At 46.3% G+C, this 22,920-nt stretch overlaps 1 protein-coding gene across 1 annotated transcript; it reads left to right on the top strand.

The window, feature by feature from the left end:
• The first annotated feature begins 2,271 nt into the window (after nucleotides 1–2,271).
• Nucleotides 2,272–10,776, top strand: igf2b (insulin-like growth factor 2b). The gene is made up of 4 exons (XM_079743769.1): nucleotides 2,272–2,464; nucleotides 3,242–3,392; nucleotides 5,109–5,290; nucleotides 7,019–10,776. The coding sequence occupies exons 1-4, from the start codon at nucleotides 2,390–2,392 to the stop codon at nucleotides 7,256–7,258; spliced, it is 648 nt and encodes a 215-aa protein (XP_079599895.1). The 5' UTR covers nucleotides 2,272–2,389; the 3' UTR covers nucleotides 7,259–10,776.
• The last annotated feature ends 12,144 nt before the right edge of the window (nucleotides 10,777–22,920 follow it).

The following is a 22,920-nucleotide window of genomic DNA, read 5'->3' as shown; positions in this document are numbered from 1 at the left end:
TCCCCGTTCTGGGTCTGTCCACTGGAGCCATGAGAATGAAAGTGTTGTAAAGCTGAGTGGGCCCCTGTTGGCCTTGTGTCACCACGTGCATTAAAGGCTCCATGAGTGTGTTTGGGTTTGAGGAGACGAAGGGTTGTCTCCTCAGATTTCCTTCAGTGTATCCCATTTTGTTGTCACGGCTTCTGTTAGACCCGGAACTAATCAATGGCAAAATGTGATCATGAATGCATCAAAAGAACAGAGTATGTGGCGCTTTCATTAATCAGTATATATTATTGAACTTAAACAAAATAAACCTTTTAATTACGATGAGTTTAATTAAAAGAAAACGGCTGTAGTTATAATGTTTTTGTTGAGTTGGGAATTTAACTGCTTTCAATGTTTGTTTGATTTCAAATGTTGAAATACGTGTTATCCAATGTAAATGTGTAATAAAAAATAAAGGGAAATAGCGATATTGTCAATCGTTTTTGACAAAGTCAAAAAGTATTTCGCCAAGAACTGAAATGAATAATAGCAATCTGCTTTCAAAACCCGATGAAAAAGTATTCAACATATATTACTTTATCTTTCCAGATAAACGGTTCATGATATAGAAATATAATGAATATTTTCTGCAGGCCTCCATGATTGCATATGTATTTGGAAAAAAAAATCGAAATATCTTCTTACAGTAATCGACCAATGCATTTACACACTGTGCCACTAGAGGTCGCTGTTTAGCAGTACACGGTTGTACTTCCTGTTGATCTGATAGAAGCGGAGGTCATAATGCCGTGCAACAACAACGCGCAATAGACCAAATAAAGTTACCGCGGCTCATTACCATAGTCTCTTCTATTTAGCGTCTTTTTACTCACTTTCTCACTTAGTAGAGGGTAATTATAACTTGATTCAAGTGCAGGTGGTTGTATTTGTCCCATTCTACACATCCATCAGTATCTCAGAATATATCATTCTTAACCATGGTTAGAGCGTCTTGCTTATGTATGCCTTCTGTGAGCTTTTTCTTTCAGCACTCTGCTACTAAACACTATCCTGCCCAGCCTAGACAAATATCTTGAGGAATGATACACAAACAATAAAGTAGGCCTAATCCAAAATAAGGAAAGTTTTATAAACGTACTTCTTTGGGACTTTTCTAATTTCTAAAAGTAATTGTTGAGAAGAGCGACAGTCCTTACCTTGGGTCGACGCATGTCGGTTCTGCAATATGCAACAAATAATGCACATCTTATCTCGACCAAACCCATTCCCATCCTTTGTCTGTAGGCCTGTTTATCTAACATGTGCTGTTGTTCCTAAAGTGGCCGCTAGGTGTCAGCCGGAGGTCACTGAACCTCAACCATCCTCTTGATAGAGGAAAGGTTAAAGCACAAAAGTAAAGGCAGTTCATATAGAACGTATGTAAGTTACGTATGTAGGAGTAATGAACCATTAGTGATGCAGGGAGGTGTTTTCACTGAATACCGAACTGTCTGTCTGTCTGTCTGTCTGTCTGTCTGTCTGTCTGTCTGTCTGTCTGTCTGTCTGTCTGTCTGCCTGTCTGTCTCTCTATCTGTCTGATATTATCATCATCTCATCCTAAAGAACTCGCTTGGTCCACCAACCTTCGTGACCAGCTATATTCGAACAGGCCTACAATGGTCCACAATACCTTCCTCTGAGCCCGTGAGAAACAATGGTGAATTAGTGGAGGAATCATTCAATAATTTAGTTATAATTTGGACTGATTTGTGTGTGGTCGCAGCTCTTCATCTGGAGGAAACCTGCGACCACCATGAGACGCATGTGATGATTGGTTTGAATGCTGGTCTAACAATAACTTATGTGTCATGTAGGCCTACACGTTTACTAAGTGAAAACGACATTTGAAAGACGGTAAAATCTGTCCAAACGTGAGTCAGAGCAGAGCTGGTGGAACATGGTGAGACATGTTGGACACTAAGTTTCATGTGGGCGGAGTCCAGTGACGCGTGGTGCACTCTGCGTTCCCAAGGCGCATCCTCCCGGAGACGCCGCGCGTAATGGCTCCGGGACAATGCGTAAAGGATCTAAATACGTGGAATTGCTACTCATTCGGTGAGTCTCGTCCGTCCAAGTCTCTCCTCGCCTCCTGCTCGTTCTCTCTGAACACAAACCACGACTGGACCATCTTTTTATTTTTTTTTCTGTAGAGGAGGGGCCAAGGAGGGGGAGGTCCGGAGAGGCGTGTTTTCTATATAACAGTTGTCCCTCAGAACTTTTGCCTGTCGCCTTGTCTTCGGGACAGCATCTCACACACCACCTCTGTAGACTCACACACTGGGGGAACTTATTCACCTGCAAAAAAAAAACATTTTCCTCAAGCCAAAAAACGCGCAACGTCTACTCGTTCCTTCCCTCTGACATGGAGACCCAGCAAAGAAACGGACCTCTCTCAGTGTGCCACACCTGCCGAAGAACCGAGAGGAGCATAATGACGGTAATTTGGGACGATCAGGACGAACACTAGCCTACTCTGCGTTCATACGCTCCTGATGGACAGACTTGTTTTATCAGTTCAGTTCCTCGACCGCATCTTTTCGTTTTCTTACGCTAAACCTTTGCTGCATGTGTAGGATTTTGTATTTGAAGGAGATTTAGTTATTTCGGGCTGTATGTGCAACAGGTATCTGGTGAAGGTGGTGGATAGGCTGTATGTAAGGTCACGGACACGGTGGTCCCAGCGGGACGGTGTCGGTGGGACGTCAGCTGAACTCCGGGACCACAGATAGGGGGCGACAGGTCAGGGGCTAAGGGTTCATCATTGACCGACCGGTATCGCAACTTATTGTGAACAATTGTGTAAGAGTCGCTGACAGACACAGATATGCCTGCTGCGCCATTTTCTCCAAGTTGAGCAGTTAAAAGAAAGCGAAGATCCCATGCAGGAGGCTGATGCTCCCTGTAGCGGAGATAGGACAGCTGATAACCTCTAGATGATCATGTATTAATGAGTAATACTCATGCATTCATGAGTGAATCATGTTCATCATGCTTGAGTCGGAGCGTATTCTCGTTACGCACCAGACGCGTTGCATTGGTCTCAATGTTGAGTCTATAATTCAAATTAAACCAAGCGAATGGTGTGCTGTTCTTTTTTTAACTTGTAAAATGTAATTGATTCAGATAAATCTTGTTCTTTATATATTGCATGGTTACTCGGTAGAGCAACGTATGATGACATGGTGGATGAACGCGCGTGTGTGTGTGTGTGCAGGTGAAGAAGATGTCCTCGTCCAGCAGCGCGTTGGTCTTCGCCCTGGCCATGACGCTGTACATCTTCCAAGGGGCCTCGGCAGAAACTCTGTGCGGCGGAGAGCTGGTGGACGCTCTGCAGTTCGTCTGCGAAGACCGAGGATTCTATTTCAGTGAGTTCCCACTTTAATCTCTTTCAAAACCTCTTTGCATTTCGTTAAAAGACCGTGAGTCCCCAGCAGCGCAAACGGTTCGGCCACACAGAGAGCGGCTTCGCATGTTTGATGTTTGTTCGCTCTTTGCTATACATGCACGCTCACACACACACGCACACACACACGCACACACCCCCCCCCCCCCCCCCCCACACACACACACACACACACACACTTCTCTCCTTTTCGCCCAGTAGAGAGTAGGAAAGAGAGACATGGGGAAGGGGAGGGGGCAGAAGGAGATATTGTGGCCAGCTGTGTTCTGTCTCAAGACCAGCTCTCCCTCGGCTGCTGCTGAGAAGGCGCTTTCTGCCTCTCCAGCCAGGTCCCCGGGCCCCGGCCCCGGGCCCGGGGCCCATACCTCTGATTGCATATGAAAGGACAGCGAGCAGAGAAGGCACACACGACTCAATGCGACACAATGGCCCACTTGTTTACTAGTGCATTCCGCCGGGGGGGGGGGAGGGGGAGAAGGGTAATAGCACCCCAAAAGGCATGCCCGTCACCTCAGCACCCACGCTCCCCCAAGAGGAACGAAACATGGTTTCTGAAGTCATCTGGGGAGCAGCATTTTGTGCATGACATCATCCTTGTGACCAGAGCCTCCGCTGGCAGGACCCTCAGCCTATCCATCGCTTTTCATCCTGCTGGCTAAATCCTTTGTGTGTTTCTGACATAGACTCACTCTGTGCTTCCAGCCCTCTCTTGATCCCAGCCTAAAATATTGTTTACTGCTTTTAGCCAACATTGTTATCCTCTCTCCTCCCCCTCCCCCTAGCTCCCCCATCACTCCACTCTCGTTCTTTTCTTTTTCTCTCCATTATCTTTCCTTTCCTGCAATAACGCCCCCCCCCCCCCCCCCCCCCCATCTCTTCTCTCTCTCTCTCTCTCTCTCTCTCTCTCTCTCTCTCTCTCTCTCTCTGGCTCTCTCTCTCTCTCCTTTTCTCTCTGTTTCCCTGTCGCTCTCTCTCTCTTCATATATGTGTATGGGCCCAGTGCTTTATTGATGGCCCGGTATCCCCTGGGCTGCATCCTAACTTTCACCTTTCCTCCTCCCACTCCTTCCTTCCTCTCACACCCAGCACTCCTCTTCGTCTCACATACGCTGTGCTCCTATTGGATCAGTTTTCCTGTGTTTTTCTGCATCTCTTAATCTCCCTCTCTCTCTCTCTCTCTCTCTCTCTCTCTCTCTCTCCCTCTCCCTCTCTCTCCCTCCTAATTGCATCCTTTCCCTCCTCCCTCAGCTTACCTCCTTTGTAAAGATTCGGGTTTGGATGGTTTAGTTTGAGTGTGTTAGGGTAAGGTTGGGGTTAGGTTAGGGTTAGGGGTTAGGTTAGTGTTCGGGGTATCTCTGGGGGTCCGGTCCTCCCTCGCCCCTCACCCGGCGCTGTGCCCACAGGAGGGTCTTCACTAATCAGATAAGTCTGTAAAAACACATGATTTGTTGCAGTGGGCCCACAGATTTCCTTTGATCCTCTTTGTTTAATGGAGCCTCACGCTAATCCAGAGAGATCACAACAACAGCAGCTCCACGTCCCCCCTCCGTCTAGCCCCCATCAGGACATTATTACCCCAACTCTGTTTGCTATGTTCCTGCGCTAACCGCGTTGTTCCCTTTGATTCTCCCTTGTCTCCCTTCCTCTCTCTCTCCCCCCTCTCTCTCCCTCCCTCCAGGTCGGCCGACGAGCCGGACCAGCAGCCGTCGCACCCAGAACCGAGGCATCGTGGAGGAGTGCTGCTTCCGAAGCTGCGACCTCAACTTGCTGGAGCAGTACTGCGCAAAGCCAGCCAAGTCGGAGCGGGACGTCTCCGCCAGCGCCCTGCAGGGCATCCCCGTGATGCCCCAACTGAAGCAGGTACATGCCACCATCACCTCCTCCACCACCTCCACTCTATCTTCTCCCTCCCTCTTCCAATCATCCGTGTCTCTGAGTGCACGCACACACAGGCGTGCACACAAGTACGCACGATACACACACACAAACACACACATACATATGCATGCACGCACGCACATAGACCAACCCATGGACACATATGCACGCACGCATGCATACACACACACACACACACACACACACACACACACACACAAACATGCAATAAAATGCAGGAAAAACGGCACACATAACACATACACACACACACACACACACACACACACACACATGCACACACAGGCATGGGACACTCACAGACAAAGATGCATGCACCCACAAACACATATGGTGGCGCGCTGCCAGGGAGGCCCCTATGTCCTGGCCAATGGGAACAGTTTATCTGAAGCCAGGTTATCTTGATGAGTAGTGGACAGTAAGCAAGTATCTCCTGACAGACGTGCTGACAGAGGTGGAAAGTGCTCAGACTTTCACAGCACATTGTCGTCAGGTAATGTCAGTATAGTGGTGCTGTCACACACAGTCAGCAAATGTGTGTGTGCGTGTGTGTGTTGTGTGTGTGGGTTTGTTTGTGTTCAAGTCTGTGGGAATGATTCTCTGTTACAAAACAACATGTTCCAGGTGTAGGAACATGAGACACACAACACTGAGTTCCCTGAAAATGCCACGCATTATCAGTTATGTGGTCGACCCGATTAACCCGGATTGAGACTACCAGATATTACCGTAGGATTCAAAGTCAAACTCTGTACACATCTGTTTTAAACCTTCCAAAAAACAAATACAAAAAAGGGATGACTGCACATTCCCTGTGTCCATTTCCCAAACCTGATCAAAACCAGATGTCACTATTTTTTTCTAAAACTGTCGATTATTGGCCCTCAGTTGTGCACTGGTTCTCCATAGCATCAGAGCTTAAAGCAGGAGATGTGTGAGCAGCAGAGGAGCCCGCGGGTCAGGAGGACCACTGTGGACCAGAATCTGGCCCAAACATGTCCCGCACATGTCCCAAACATGTCCCCAACGTTTCCCCAAGGCTTGTCCTGTAGGCCAGCTGTTTGTGTCCTCTAGAGCGGAGGAAGTCAGGCGGGGGAGGGGGAGAGGGAGGGAGGGGGTGGGGGGGGGGGGGGTGAATACCCCTCTAAAGACACCGCACAACAACAAGCTATTCAGATCAGGCTATTGGCGCATTAAGTGAGTCTCAGTCTCTGGCGATGCCACAGAGAAACTCCTGATACTTAACTCAGACATCGGTTTTCAAAGGGGGGATGATAGGGAGGCTTGATTTGGTTATTTGTTTCAGTGGGGGGTTGAATCTGTGTGTGTGTGTGTGTGTGTGTGTGTGTGTGTGTGTGTGTGTGTGTGTGTGTGTGTGTGTGTGGGGGGGGGAGGGGTGTTACCTGATTAGTGTGAACAATGACTAGTTCCTCTTAAGCATATGGGGAGGGGTTCAGTCTGCGCTGTGTGGGCTCCATGCTGGGCCCACACGATGACACTGAACGCTCCCATGTGATGCCCCGACGTCTTCTAATATGAACCATCGTTCTTCCTCCTTTCCTACCCACCATTGTCATTGCTGTAACTCTATCGAAACTACAATGTCTTCAATGCATTAGAAGTACTGACCCCGTGTTTTTCCATTGACCTGCCCCCTCCCCCCCTTCCCGTACCTCCCCCGCCCAACAGGAAGTGCAGAAGAAGCAGCACGTGAACAACAAGCTGTCCTCCTACGCCGTGTGGGACAGGAAGGCGGCCCAGCGGCTCCGGAGGGGTATCCCCGCCATCTTGAAGGCCAGGAAGTTCCGGCGGCAGGCGGAGAAGGCGAGGGCCAAGGCCCACGAGCAGACCCACCGACCGCTCATCAGCCTCCCCAGCAAGCTGCCCCCCGTCCTGCTCTCAACGGACAACTACGTCAGCCACAAATGAGCCGCCGCCCGCCCAGAGTATGCACAGACAAGAGTTTGGAGGAGGAAGAGAAAAGAACAACACAAGACGAGGGGGATTATAGCTTTGTCTCTTGACGTCATTTTTGTGGCAGTCCTCTTTGACCTCCTCTGCCCTGTTCGAGCCCACCATCATAATACCCCACCCCCCCATCCAGTGCTCATCTAGTACTTCTTGACCCCTTGACCCCCTCTATGATGCCCACACCACCCGACCACCTCCCGCGAAAAAAACTTTTTGAACCCGCACACAAACATACCTTCACATATTGCCTCTCATCTTTCTCGCTCAACTCTCTCCGTCTCTCTTCCTATCTCTCTCTCAACTCTCTTTCTATCGCTCTCTCCCTATTAACTCTCTCTCTCTCTGTCTCTCTCTCTCTCTCTCTCTCTCTCTTATCTCTCCCTCTTTCTCTCTCAACTATCTCTCCGTCTTTCTCCATCTCTCTCTCAACTCTTGCTCCCCCTCTCTTTCAATCACTGACACAAAAAGCACACACACAAATGAACAGAAAGTTACCAATTCGGCCGATGCAATCCAGGTGGATCCTTAAGTGAGACGGAGAGAAAAGGGAGACGAGGAGCTGAAAGAGACGGTGTCAGAGGCGGCACTGGAGGAATGTGTTTTGTCCCTGAGGAAGAGGACATGAAGAGCGGCATGCATGAAAGAATCCATTCCACCAGGCTTCCCTGAGGCATAAGAACACCTCTGATAGTTCTTTTCTTATTAGTTTGCACCTCTTAACTATAAAAGGACTTCCACACTGTAAGGAATTATTTTGTAAAATTAGATTCCTGTTCCAGCACCTTTTAATCACAAACAAGAAGCAGAAAAGAGTCTGCAAATTGCACATTGCCACGGAATACGTCAAAGTATAGAAAAAAAGGCACTATTTTTTTATGAACAATGAACGTGTAGCTTAAAAAAATGTCATGGTGCTAGCTTTGGGAATTGACTCAAAGAAGAAGAGGTTGAAAAAGCACGTTTTCTTTTTTCTTTGGATCTTAAAACTTTCCGTTTTAAGGAAAGTCTGACTTTTAAAAAGAGGAAAATAAAGGATTCGCTGGTGCCTCTTGGCAGTGGCAACGTGAGGGGAAGTGTCACTGAGCCCTGGGCTGTGTTAGCGCCAGGCTAACAGCGCGTGCTCGTGGCTACTCGTCCCTGGCTCGCTGGTGTAATTGTCAGGCGAGTGACCTTCTGAGGTTCCTGGACAGGGACCGGAGTGAAGACATGGACATGGTGGACTGCCTGGACTGGGACAGTACTAAAGTTCTTGGACAGAACTTCCTGTTTGCCATGGTTTTGCTGACTGCCGTGGCAGTAAGTAAAATGTTTTGGACACCGACTGAGTGGGAAAATGATGATCATATTTTAATTTTATTTTTCAGTTTTCTTTTCATATCAACGTTTCAAGAAAAAAAAGCAAAACTGTCAGATTCTGGTACCGTGACATTCCTGTTAGCATAGGTTACGTTATGTTATTTTACAGAGAAAAAAAAGGCACAACATTTAAATTCAAAGGGAAAAAACAGCAATAATGTCAACTAACCTTTTTGTTGTATTGTATATCAGTAGTATTCACATGCTTTTGCCTGAAAACAAATACTTGAATATATATATATATACATATATATATATATAAATATATAGATATATAATAAGTTTCCAGGGACGTTGTGGTATTTTCCTTTAGTCTGAGGTGTATCCTTGCGTAATGAGCCGCCAAGCTTTTTGTTTGTTTGTTGAAATGCAAACAAGGGCACTGTATAAAGGCATTATTTATTTTGTTATAAAATATATTTGAAAAATTGGTCCAAATAATATACGTAGCACTGATGCGGATTTATTTTGTAATGATCTCTTTCTTCCAATTGGAGTCGTCATGCTTTTTTTTTAGATGCTTTGTACCAAAAATACCTTTCTTTTTTTTCGTTTTCATTTGACATTACTTTAAATCAATATTTTAACAGCTTCGTAGCCACGATTGCATAGGTATGTCACCATATCACCCAATTAGGCACATACTACAAATATTCTGGTTTGCATGGACATTCAGAAACCATGGTTGTCTGTTAAATATTCTCACTTAGCCAGACCTGTGTCCCCCAAACACTAAGGGCCATAGAATTGCTTGGATAACGAGACATCAGAAAATCGGAGGCAGCCATCTGATTGGCTGTGACTTTGAAAAAATAAAATAAAAGGGAAAGAGAGTTTCTCTAGCGTGATTTCCTTGGTTGTAAGATAACGATATCTCGGTGTGTCGCTTGTCTTTTCCCATCCAACATATGTTTGAACCTGTTCCCCGGAGCATTCGTATATTGATAAAAGTCTCAATTTAAAGGCACACAATCATGACCGACTGAACAATTCTTCATTGATTGTACTCAACCCACTATGTTTTAAAGCCACTTCAGAATGGATGGGAGTGGAACGACTGGTCCTTTATTAAATCATATCTCTGTGAATGCGCATGGTCTCTTCTCATCTAACAATCAACGCCTTTGGTCAACATGCTATCGACTGCCATTTGGTGTCCAGCTTTGACCATCAGTGTCTGGAAAGAGAAACACAGCGATGAAGAAAACTTCAAGTCCCTTTGGCTAGACATTGTGGCCGTCACGTTATATGACCGGTGAAGGATCTTTCCATCATTCCTTTATGGATCATTTACACCTCCCTTCCCATCTGGTATAGCCTCATGCCCCCTTATCGGTCCTGAGTTCACCCCATCAGGTCATACCTTAAAGGTTATATGGTATCTATATTCAGTTTAAAGAGGCTCAAATATTCTTCTTACATCCCAAGAGAATCCACCTATGTTACGCATCTGATGATGAAGGCCCCTATCAGACATTAACTGAAACATTCAAACCCTTATGATGAAGTCTGCCTCCAGCGATGGAGTGTCTTGAGAGGTGTGGAGAGAGGGAGGTGTGCCGATAGAACATTAGTCCATATCTGGTCATAAACCCCTCGCTGTCTGATGTAGAGACAGCAGCGGCCTGGGACATGCCACAGACAAGGTCAGTGCGTCCTAAAATCGTTATTGTTAGACAGCCCACGGATTAAAGAGTGGATTGAGAACATCAGTAAGGAGAGGAGAGAAGTATCTGAACAAACATCCAAAAGGCAATTCAAAATAGCTCGCTTCCTGCCTCTTTAAATATTCTACTTCAGTTGTGTATCAAAAGCATTGCAATTATTATAATAATAATTATTAATATTATTTTCTCCATTAAAATGGAATTCCCGGACAGCGATCACAAAATATGATTTATATTTTATTGGAAGATATGATTCCTTCTAGGACTGCATTCATTCACTGTCATTAAGTAAAGATCGAGCAGGCGACCCTTGTGTCCTAAGCCAACCACTTCCTGCTACTGAATATGAAGGGATGCCTTGCTCAGAGGCAGCAGGCAATTGTTTCTGTGTCAGTGGCCCACTCAGCCTGTGTGTATTTTATTGTTTAACCTCTGCACGCTAGAATGTCCGAAATGCACAATTCATGTACTTTCATTTTTAATATCAATAAAATAAAATAAAAACATTTTATCAAACACCATTTGTGTCCCAGCGTGATTTAAAGAGTACACGTGGTGTGTGATGGTGTTCTGTGGGTCGTCCTTATCCCCAGGGAAGAGATGCGTTAGAGATCCAGTGGTGATCCCTCAGCTGTCCCCTCACTCGGTGTTATCTTGTGTGGGTGCTTTGTCTGCCACACCTCAACATTTCAGCAAGCTTGTCATCACCAACTTAAAAAAGAAGTGCAACACAAACCCACCTTCAGCCCCCCAGAAAGCAAGCGGCCGGTATCCTGCAGGTCGGTAGATGACTGCCCGTCAAACGGCTTGACATAACACTAGACCAAAGCGCTCGGACTGAACATTTTTGTTTACTACAACACTGTGGTTGGCTTGGAGTCCTGGCAGAATGCGAGGAGATGTTGAGGACGATGGGCTAACACACTGCCTACCCCCTGACTGGGCTGTGTTCATAAACCACTCTACGACCTGTCCCAGAGGAGAGACCATGACACAGTGTGGCCAACACAGCTCCTCTATGATGCATGAGTGGTGGCAGCCATGCAGAGGATATATAGAACCAGAGTACAGTATATATATATATTAAAAAAAAAATATATATATATATATAATAGGTAACACAAGGCGGTCTTCAATGACAGAACTATTTTTTTCAGAATTTTAGATTTAGAAAACGGAATCTAAAATACACACTTTCTGTAGGGTGGTGTGACGCCAAAATAACAAGTTAAACCAAAATACCATCTTCCGCTAAGCCTAAGTGGCCACAGTTGCAGTGGGCCTTATCCACCTAGCGGCCATCTTTGCTGTAAATGCTGGCTGGGATGGGAACATGGTCCCCACCCAGCCAGCGTTTACAGACAGTTTCCAGTTTCATGTCGTCTTTATTTCTTGTCTTTGTTTGCCACATACAAAGTCCTACATGTACAACTAGTAGTGCAATTGTTTAAATGGTCATTCAACAGGGATTTGACAATTAATGATAAAGACAACAGAGATATTATTGTTAGTGTAAGTGCGAAGAGGTGAGAATTGTCAGACATTAATATATCTAAAGATGTTGCTGTGCAAAAAAACAATGTTAAATGTACAGGGCAGTCTGTACTGCATTTCCTCAGACGTCCAAGTTGATAAAGGAGCCAGTGTATCTGAGTTACCAGTCAACGTCTGTTCCTGGTCCGCCACAGGTTCTCCTGAAGGTAGGCCTCCTCATCATCATTGGAGACCAGGCCTACCACTGCTGTGTCCTCAGCCAACTTCCTGACATTGTTGGAGGTGAAAGTGGCCCCATGGTCCTGTGAAGTGGGAGCATAGCAGGGGGCTCAGGACCCCCCCTGTGAGAGCCCGTGTGGGTCAGCCAGTGTTGAGAAGCGTCTCAGCTCTCACCACCCTGGTTCAATGTACATTGAACAGGAAAGTGATGAGTACATTGAACAGGACACCGAACAGTTGTTAACAGTACAGTGATCAGGACCGTTCACTGTCCTGTTCACTATACAGTAAACAGGACAGTGAACGTTACAGTGAACAGGACAGTGAAAAGTACAGTGAACAGGTCAGTAAACATTACAGTGAACAGTACAGTGAACAGGACGGTTCCCTGTCCTGCTCACAGGACAGTGAACCTGACAGTGAACAGCACAGTGAACAGGACAGTGAACAGTACAGTGAACAGGACAGTGAGCAGTACAGTGAGTAGTGCAGTGAACAGGACGGTTCACTGTCCCGTTCACTGTACAGTAAACAGGACAGTGAACAGTAAACCGAACAGTACAGTGAACAGGACAGTGAACAGGACAGTGAGCAGTACTGTAAACAGGACAGTGAGCAGTAAAGCGAGTAGTACAGTGAACGGTCCTGCGGGGGGTTTGGGGCTCGTCCAGCGTCGCCACGGTCCAAGCGGTCCAGGAACATGTCCCAGGCTGCATCACTCAGCACATACTGGAGCCTCTGATTGAGCGGTCCAGCGTGCGGTGTGACCTCCCTTGTGACCGGAGCTTCCTGTTTCAGCCTTTGTTTATACTTGGCATGAGAAATATGGCGACATGTTCTGATTGGCTGAACAGAGACTGAGCTGTATGGCCGACTTTGATCAGTGAGTCCAGTTCTCTTCACCCCTCTGGGCGGGGCCTGGGATATGTTGGTCAAATTCCACAAGGAATTCTTGAGGTTTGCCTTATTAAAATTCTCAGCCACGATGTTTGTCGTCTGGGGGCTGTTTAGAGCTTGGTATAAATTCAGTAGCGCAGTATCGTGCCATCTTGATAAAACCGCCCCTGTCAGTGTCCTGTCCGGGCCCATCCGTGAAGCCTCCTTGGTGGTGTGCTGCTCCCAGGCTGACATCGGACACTGCCAGAGAGCACACTGCAGTTACTTGTGGTTGGCTGCATGCACGGGATGCACCAGAGGCCAGGCCAGCTATTGAGGCATCAGGCTTTGGCTGGATCTCCTTCGGCTCGGAGACACAGGCCAATCACCACCTCAGGTCCTCTCTTCTCCTGTCCTCTCCACTTCTGTCTTCTACTCTTGCTCCTCTCCTTGACGTGCTCATCCTGCCTCTCACCCTCTCCTGCGGCCCGCCGTAGCTTACGTTGGTTTCTGCTCTCCATCCCCTCCTGTCTCTCTCACTCACTCACGCACTCATCGCTTCCCGCTGGATCCCGCTCGCACATTCCTCCCGTCCCCGCTCTGTCTCTCTAATTGCTCTGCACTCAAAGGGTGAGATGGAGAGAGGGTAATGACATAGCGAGAGGGAGAAGAGAAAGAGAGAGAGACTTGTATATATATATATAGAGAGAGAGACACACACAGAGAGAAAGAGAGAGAAAGAGAGAGAGAAGGAAAGAGAGAGAAGTGGGAAGGGCAGAGGCTGAGAGAAAAGGGGTCAAAGCACTGAAACTCGCCAGCACAAATTGTACCAGCCTTGGCGACACGGTCAAGCCCAGCTCATGCAAAGCGCTCAGTCTCGCATGCTCTGTGTCTGGCTCACTTCTCGCCTCATTGTTCCCAGAAATAACAGAAAGGTTCCAATCTCTCCACTCCCAAGATGCAGGTGGAATATTTCCACCATGGCTGTGGTCACGCAGTGGTGTTTACCGGGCAGAGCTGAAACATAAAGAGGGACTTGTCCTTCTGCACCGGCCTCACAGAACTATCTAATTGTCAATTCCTAATCAGCGAGGAGGAGGGCAGAATGATTTCTGATTATGTAACGGTAGTTTGGGACAAATCGACAACAGAATCAACCTTTTGCTTCGGTTTTTCTTTCGACATTTGAATGACTCAATGTACATCCAAGAAGATCCTAACTTGGCAGAAATGTTTAAGAATGTAAGATTGGCAAATAATCAATGTATAAAAGTAGTATACTTCTGTCCACACAAACCATTGGACCACGACAACAGCGTCTTCCCAAGACCAGTGAGAAAGATATCAAGGCAGCTCTGGATGCTACATATTGCTTGTTCTGCAATTATGTGGTTCCCGTTGTCTCGTTGCACACATCGTGGAGAGGTCAGTGATGATGACCGCGGGGCGACGCCGTGTGGAGACTTTACAGCGGAGAGCGGCAGGACATGGGAAAGGAGGCAGTTACGCCATGCACAATCAAAACAGAGCGGGAAGCGGTTTCCAATGTGGTCACTGGGACAATTTCCTTTTACTGGAAAACAAGGGGGACGGAGGTTTAACGCTGAAATATGCTCTGTGTGTGTCTCAAGGCCACCGGGGCTCCACTTACTCCCAGAGATCAGATTTTACCCTCTATGACTTCTTTGCCATAAGCAGAGATTAACCCTGTTTCACACCACCACTGAGTCTTAAGAGGAACCAGGCTGTAGGGCCATGGCACCGGAACACTGGCATTTCAGAGATATGAATGTTTATCTTCTCAAGTCAAATTTTAATGAAACGCGTTTCAGGGAGGGTGAGGTTCCCAAGGGTGGTAGTAAATGTTTTAAAGCACAACACTGCACTTAATTAAACAAGCAGGTCAGCATCTTGTTGCGTTTAGGCCCTCTGCATTAGGAAGTTAACGCTATCCAGGTGGGTCTAGAGCTGGCGTGCCCAGTGCATCCATCATTATAACACACCACTGTCACCCTGTGGGGTCACAGGGGCACACTCACACACACACACACACACAAACACACACACACACACACACACACACACACACACACACACACACACACACACACACTCACACAAACACACACACACACACACACACACACACACACACACACACACGTGTGCAAACGCATGTATGCACACAAACACTGATGTATATCCACATGTTTACACACATTTTAATTACTTGTAGTAATGAGAACATCAAACTTGTAAAGGCCGTTATAGTGGACTTGTTGAAACTGGTAAGCTGAACTCTTTATAAAGACTGTTAAAGTGGACATGTTGACGCTGGTAAACTGAACTGGTAAAGACTGTTAAAGTGGACTTGTTGACGCTGGTAAACTGAACTGGTAAAGACTGTTAAAGTGGACTTGTTGACACTGGTAAACTGAACTGGTAAAGACTGTTATAGTGGACTTGTTGATACTGGTCAACTGAACTGGTAAAGACTGTTATAGTGGACTTGTTGATGCTGGTAAACTGAACTGGTAAAAACTGTTATAGTGGACTTGTTGATGCTGGTAAACTGAACTGGTCAAGACTGTTGTTGTGGACTTGTAGGAGTGTGAAGTGAACTGGTCAAGAGTGTTGTTGTGGACTTGTAGGAGTGTGAAGTGAACTGGTAAAGACTGTTATGAAGGGGGCCTTGGTACAACTATAGACAGCCTTCTCCGGTATGAACAACATGTGATTACAGTTCAGCGCAGCAGAGCCGCTTGTGGTGGGAAAATAGCAATCTCTGTTAATTAGAAGGCTGTTCATCATCCCCATCCATCGTCCGCCTCCTCCTCATCACTTACCTCCATCACAAGAAGTCTCTATGGGAGAGGGGATGAATATGCATTGGGGACATATCGGTACCAATACAATCAATGCATATATGTATTTTCCTTAAAAGATACATAGTAGTGATAGTATAAATATGATAGTACAAAGCAAACTGAACACTGTTAAAAACAATGTATTATTATTTTTCTAACACATCGAGTCCTTTATTCCCAAGTAAATCTGAGCTTCAATTTCTATAAAGCATGTGTGTTGATGTGATGCCATCAACTCTTTCCAACTATTCAATGTAAATATTATGGATTTTCCATTAATAACAAGTCAAATCACAGGTCATTAAAAAAACAACACAAATAGCTGAGTCATCAAACATGGGGGTCTGGTCGTATAAAATATCCTGTATAATTCTTTCTTTATAGAATTAAAGCTTATTCAGCTACCCTTTTGACCCTGGGGTCTCTGGAGTTCAGTGCCACGCCCCTCTCTCTCTCTGATGATCACTTCTGTGTCTCCTTAGCCCTTCTCCCTGCTCTATGTGTGTCAGTCTAACCATCCGGATTCTCTCTGTGTCTCTGCACTAGTTGATGCTACACTTTACCAACTCATGCACACGCAGTTAAACTGACACACACACGCACGGGCGACACAAGCGCACACACTCGTAACAAACAAACGTGCACGCACTCACACACATGTGAACGCGCGCACCCACTCTCACACTATGGTGAATGGTGGACATATTTGCTAGTAAATTGCTGAAGGAGAACCTGGCGACGGTGCCATTGGCCACCATGAGCAGCTATTGTGTGTTGAGATGCTGTGTAGAGGTTGGCAGAGGTTGGCTGCTGCTACTGTTGCTGTCATCCTGCAACACAACAAGACACTCTCTATCACTCTCATGCCTCACTAATGTGGACGGGAGGACCTCCCGGAATGCCTGCAATGACCTGCTGTACGTGTGTGTGTTTATGTATGTGTGTGTGTGTGTGTGTGTGTGTGTGTGTGTGTGTGTGTGTGTGTGTTTATGTGTATGTATGTGGGTGTGGGTGTTTGTGTGCACACATGCGTTCCTGTGTAAGTGTGTGGGTGTGGGTGTTTGTGTTTGCGTGTGTTTTTGTGTGTGTGCTTGCGTGCGTGGGTAAGTTTGTGTGTGTGTGTGTCTGTGTGTGTGTGTAAGTGTGTTTGCGGATGCATGTTGGCATGTGTGTGTGTGGGGGGTGTTAAACATAGTGACAGTGCCAGCTGTCTGACACACAATGGACCACAAAGTCCCCTTTATTTGGGATTCTCATGCACACACACCCACACACACGATCAAACACACACACACACACACACACACACACACACACACACACACACACACACACACACACACACACACACAAACACACACAAACAAACACCTGCGCGTGTACGGGGGCAAACACACACACACAAACACAGATGCACAAACACTCTAACTAACCCACACACACACACACACACACACATACCACCCCCACACACACCCAGCCACACACTCAAAGCTCCAAACCCAGGCCTGCTAATGATGGGTGGCCGTGATGTTTGTGTTTATGAGTCCAGATTTGGCCTCAGCGATGCGTCCGCAGCCAACTGCAGCTAGCAACAGATCTCTCTCTGTTAGCCCCGCTCTGCTCCTCACAGGCAGCCAGCAATTAACAGCCGCCCTAGAGAAACCCACTGTCTAATCACCGGGACGTATGGGACATGTGATATCATCATAATACATACAAAAGATTTTGTGTGTGTGTGTGTGTGTGTGTGTGTGTGTGTGTGTGTGTGTGTGTGCTTCTGTGAGACTGTGTGCCTGTGTGTATGTGTTTCTTTGAGTGTGTGTGTGTGTGTGTATTTGTGTATGTGTGCGTGTGTGTGTGTGTGTGTGCGTGTGTGCGAATGTGCACATTCGCACACACGCACACACGCACACACACACACTCATACATGTATGAGTGTGTGTGTGTGTGCGTGTGTGCGTTTGTCTATGTATGTGTGTGTGTGTGTGTGTGTGTCTCAATGAGTGGAGTCAGAAAACTACAGCTACGGGAGGTATGGAAGTGAGGCCAATCACACAGCTTCAAACACAGCTTCAAACCTGTTAACAAGCACCTGAACACAGACCACCTCCTGTTGAGGGGGTATACTACTTCCTGTTGATGGGGTTCTCCTGCGCTCGTCCCATCCTGGCTATCACTGATCCGTTTTACACGACGGTCAACTTTTCACATTAAAAAGGTATTTTATTGGATTGGGAACCCTTTATCAACCTCATAATACATCATCATCATCATCATCATCATCATCATCATCACTGTTTCCCTCTTGTCACACTAGTGGCCTTGGGGTGCCCGTGTCTGAACATAAGGTTCAGCACTTGCAGAAGGCAACCGCAGCGCAGAGCCCAGGGAGCAGGGGGGGGTTTCAGATGTCTTGCTTGAAGGCACCTCATCCGTGGACGAGGACGTAGGAGGGTACTGCGCAACTACTCCCCCCGTCCACATTTTTTTGTGTACCGGTCACGACTTGAGCCTCCAGTTACCGTAACCGGTAGGCCACGGATTCCCACAATACGTGATTCAGAAATTATTCAGAATTATTCAGAAACAAGTGTAACACTCTTAGCAGGCTGTCATAAGAGATACAGATTTACTGGATTACTGTATTGGTTAGTACACAGGATAGTTGATCAAACCTTAAATGGGAACCATGCAACTTTTTTGCCTTGCTTAGCCACAGCCGATGAAAACGTGGGCGTGGTGATGTCGGGAAACTCGCGTTGATACAGTTGTACCACGGCCCCCGGTGGCGAACGTTCGCAAGACAAAGCCCCCCCACCCCCCCCAGAGTGCAGGGGTACGAAGCAAAAGAGAGGGCGTCGATCAGGCGGTGGTCTCGGCACCTGCTCCTGCCTTTTTCCCTTCTCCTGTTAGGCGCAGCCGTTCGGGCCGCCTGGTCCGCCCCCCTAGGCGTTGATTTTTCTGGGGACTGTTATGTGCTAGTATGTTCCGTTTAACACTAGTGGGTGTCCGATGTTCCCTGTAGGTTCCCTGTCGGGTCTGGACCTGTTGGTTTGGGTGAATTCTGGAGGGGGCCTGTGTGGTGACCCACAACAACAATAATAAAGACATTCACCAAGGGACTGTTCCTTTAAGGAAAAGGGTTTTGGGATAACAGTTCGGGTTTACGACAGTTCGGGTTTTCGGGTTTACGGCAGTTACGTTTGAACTCATGCTGGAGTAACTTGTTTAGTTTTGAAGTGGAGAGTAAAGCTGACTCGACCCATCTCCGTCTCTTGTCTCGTCATTTACCGCACTCCACAATGCTATCGTTATGTATTATGTTGGCAAACACTCTTACACTGATCGTTCTGTTCAACAACCAAAGATAAAACAATTCTAATCTAGGATATAACATATCCCCGTCAACTATAAAAAAGGATGGGTTCATTGTAACACATACACCCTTTCAAAATGTATAACCTTGTCTACTCTTTATGAACATCAACCTCGGACATGGCTCCACGCATTCGCGTCTTTGAAAACAAATGCACATGGTTAGCGTAGAAGTGGATGGGGAAGGGTCGTCAACGAGTTATTACGACAGTGTTGTAGCCTATAGCTCCTCCGAAGCTGTAGGGGGAGCTCAATGCGAGCGCAATCAAAGAAAACAGCGAAGAAGTGGCCAAAGTTGCATAGTTCTCCTTTAATATATATCAACCCTTTAAAAGCCGTTCGACCACGTTCAGGGAATGTATGACAGAAATGCCATCCCAATGGGGGATGGCATCACTACGTATGTAGTCATGTTCATCACATGCAAGAGATCTTCTTGCATGCACTATCAAAAATAAAAAGGCATGAATATTGAATTAATCCATATCTCAGCGCATCAGATTGCAGGAAATCTTTGAAGTTACTGCAACAGGCCTTTTCAATTGGATTGTGGGTCCAGTTGAAAAGGCCTGTTGGAGATAGCCTCCCATACAGGGTGCAGGGCGTTGGGTTTATCTACTGTCCTTTCTCTTGGATTTCAGGGACAGAAAAATATCATTCCTGGCTTAGCCCTAGCTACAATATTTTAGCATGCTATCGCTTACCTACAATTACATTCAGCCGATGATTGGCCCATTAAGAACCTGCCAGCATTATGTTGTAATGACCAATAGCTTGTCAAAAGTCAATTATCTCTAATCAACCAACGAAGAAGCACGAAGCAACGATGTGGTTCAGGTGGTATAATTACTGAAATAACTTATTGTTTCATATCATTTTGATTAACAGGGGGTGATTATATTATACCAAGGAATATTTATGCATGCACCGATTTCTTTATTAACCCTACATTATTTAAATATTACTTTTAGTGTTCCCGTTGGTAATAGGGATCATCCCTATGAATAAATTCCTTATAATTCCTCATTATATTTAGCTGTATAGGTTGAGTATCATATACATGCATGGTTATGGATTGATTGATACGTGGATTGATACGTGAATCGATGGATTTCTACATCCAAGGACTCTGGTGAAGCAACGTGAGCCAGGGTAATCCTCAGGGCTTCTAACGGCGTATCTGTCCCTGCGGTGCAGAGATCGGGTCCACCATGATATTCACAGAGGCAATGACCTGGGGGCCAGCAGCCCTCCTGTGCCCCGGCCAGGTCAATATTTACCCCTGCCACATCCCAGGGTACAAAATTCAAATTAACTTAAGGCTCTACTGCGAAGGGATGCAATTCTGGCACACAGAACAAATAACACACGTACCATGATCCTGTTGCATAAATAAAGGCCAACAAGATCATTTTAAATTAGACAGAACAGGAACAGACTAGTCTGCCATTATTTATTCAAGTCACTGGCCCTACAGTTATAGAAGTGATATATATATGTTAAACAATACCTTAATTACAGAGAGAGTAGTGTTAATTATGAAGAAAGTATGTCTGCGCGTGTGTGAGTCTGTGTGTGTGTGTGTGTGAATGTTTGTATGTATGTGTGTGTGTGTGTGTGTGTATGTGTGTGTGTGTGTGTGTGTGTGTGTGTGTGAGTCTGAATGCGTGTATGTGTGTGAGTCAGTGCGTTTACATGACACTCAAGAAAATGATTGGGTTAGTCTGACTATGATTGGATTTTTAAGATGCATGTTATACACCTTAGTCTGACTAAAATCGGACCGCATCGGGTTTCTCATAGTCGGATAAAGACCCCTAGAGTATTCGATAGTCGCATTGATCGGTCATGTATACATTAATCCGGATTGGAATCTGATTTTGCGTTCTGCGCATGCTCGAGATTTTTCCGGGAGCCGGAATTAGAAGGAGGCGACAGTCATGTTGTTGTCACTGTTGGAAAACGATAAACGGCAATTTATTTAAAAAGGTGGGGAAGAACATGGAGGAAGCCGGTGTCGTGCCAATGTAATTACCCCCTATAAGCAGTGTATCCCGGCTGCAGGAGCGCGCATGCATTTAGTGCAGGTGGAAGTACGCACTGCGCTTCGATTTCACCCCATTCACCAAAGGCTGAATTAAAACTACATGTCTTTCTAAATTCTGGTCATCAACGAGGTTGTAAAGTAGTAACTTTGGGCACATCTGTCAAAATAAAAGTATTTTTCTTCCGACGTGTTTATGATCTTTATTCATTCATCGCTTTGCATTTGACTCTGAAGTCCTGTTAAACCACGACATAGAGGAGAAAGGGATTGTGTCCATATGCGAACTCCCGCCGCCGGACGAGAGCCGCCATCAGAGGAGCTCCGCCGCCCGACTACCTGCCAGGCAGACACATGGCCGACAACATAGAAATTTGTAAATAGGCTTAAGAAAAGTAATTTCGCTTGTTACTGTTGATTCAGATCTTGGATTATTTGAAGTGATCCACATAAGCCTTTATGATCGGAATAATGGGATGTCGGAGCAGAGGGCTTATTTTTTTCGAAATAAAGGGAGGTTGTAGGACCAATGGGAATTTTTCAGGTTTTTCGTATGCCACCTGAGTTTGTTGTTGCTAGTGACGTAAAGAGGTCAGCCGGTGGCTCTATTACCACTAGTTGAAATGGGTGCAGCGCCACCTATCGTACCGGGGTATGACATGCTTCGGCCAATGAATCGATTTTCTCCCCGCCATGTATACTCAGACAACTGCAGTTGTCCAATTGAGGAGCGTAGTCGAACAATAGCTGTAATCTGATCAAGCAGTGCATGTAAACGTACTGAGCGTGAATGTGTGTAAGTATGTGTGTGTGTGGGCGTGAGTGTGTATGTGTTACTGTGTGTGTGTGTGTGTGTGTGTGTGTGTGTGTGTGTGTGTGTTAGTCTGTGTGTGTTTGTATGTGTGTTTGTGTGTATCTATGTGTGCCCTCCGAGTGGTAACCCGACATTATCCAGCAGCTTGTATCCCAAACTGTGTGTCTGTGTCTGCATGTCTGTGGATTTGTGTGTGTGGGTGTGTGCTCATCTGTGTGCATGTGTGTATGTGTGTGTGTGCACGTGTGTGTGTTTGTGAATTAGTGCACGTTTCCGTGCGTGTGTGTGCATGTGCCAGGTGGGTAATAGTGGCTCTCAGAGGGACAGGCCGCTGTAGTTTTATTATTATCATCATCCAGCCCTCCTCCTGTCTAAAGCCACGGCGGAGCAGGAGAGACCAGCAGGAGAGACTAGGAGGAGAGACCAGGAGGAGAGACCAGGAGGAGCCCTCGATGACTGGCACATGGCCCATGGCCATCTCCAGCCGCCAAACACCACTAGACTCGAGGTCCTGAAAGTGGAAACACAAACGTATATGTTTTTATTCACGAATAGAACTGAAACATTAAGATACCCAACCATGAACAGAATTTCTACCTTCTATTTTTATTTCAATTAAAAAATTCTAGTCATTTTTCAATTGTGTAATTTTCTAACTGCTTGGTCATTGACATATTCTGTGTATTTTCAATGCCAATAACGCTCTTCTGGATTGCATTGGATGGGATTGTTTCCCAGTGGTTGTATCTTTGTTTGGCCCAGTGGTGCATCAGGTACCCAGGACCCAAGGTCAGCCCGGCCACCTGCACCTCTATCTAGTCCGAAACTGGGAACCAGGACACCTGGCTCACAGGTCCTCTGGCCCACACCAGCAGGAGAGGGGCTTACAACACGTAGTACAGCTG

This window comes from Pollachius pollachius (assembly GCF_949987615.1).
Source record: "Pollachius pollachius genome assembly, chromosome: 9".
Classification (NCBI taxonomy): Eukaryota; Metazoa; Chordata; class Actinopteri; order Gadiformes; family Gadidae; genus Pollachius; species Pollachius pollachius.
The sequence above is the reverse complement of the archived record's forward strand: the minus strand, read 5'-3'. Positions and strand labels throughout refer to the sequence as shown.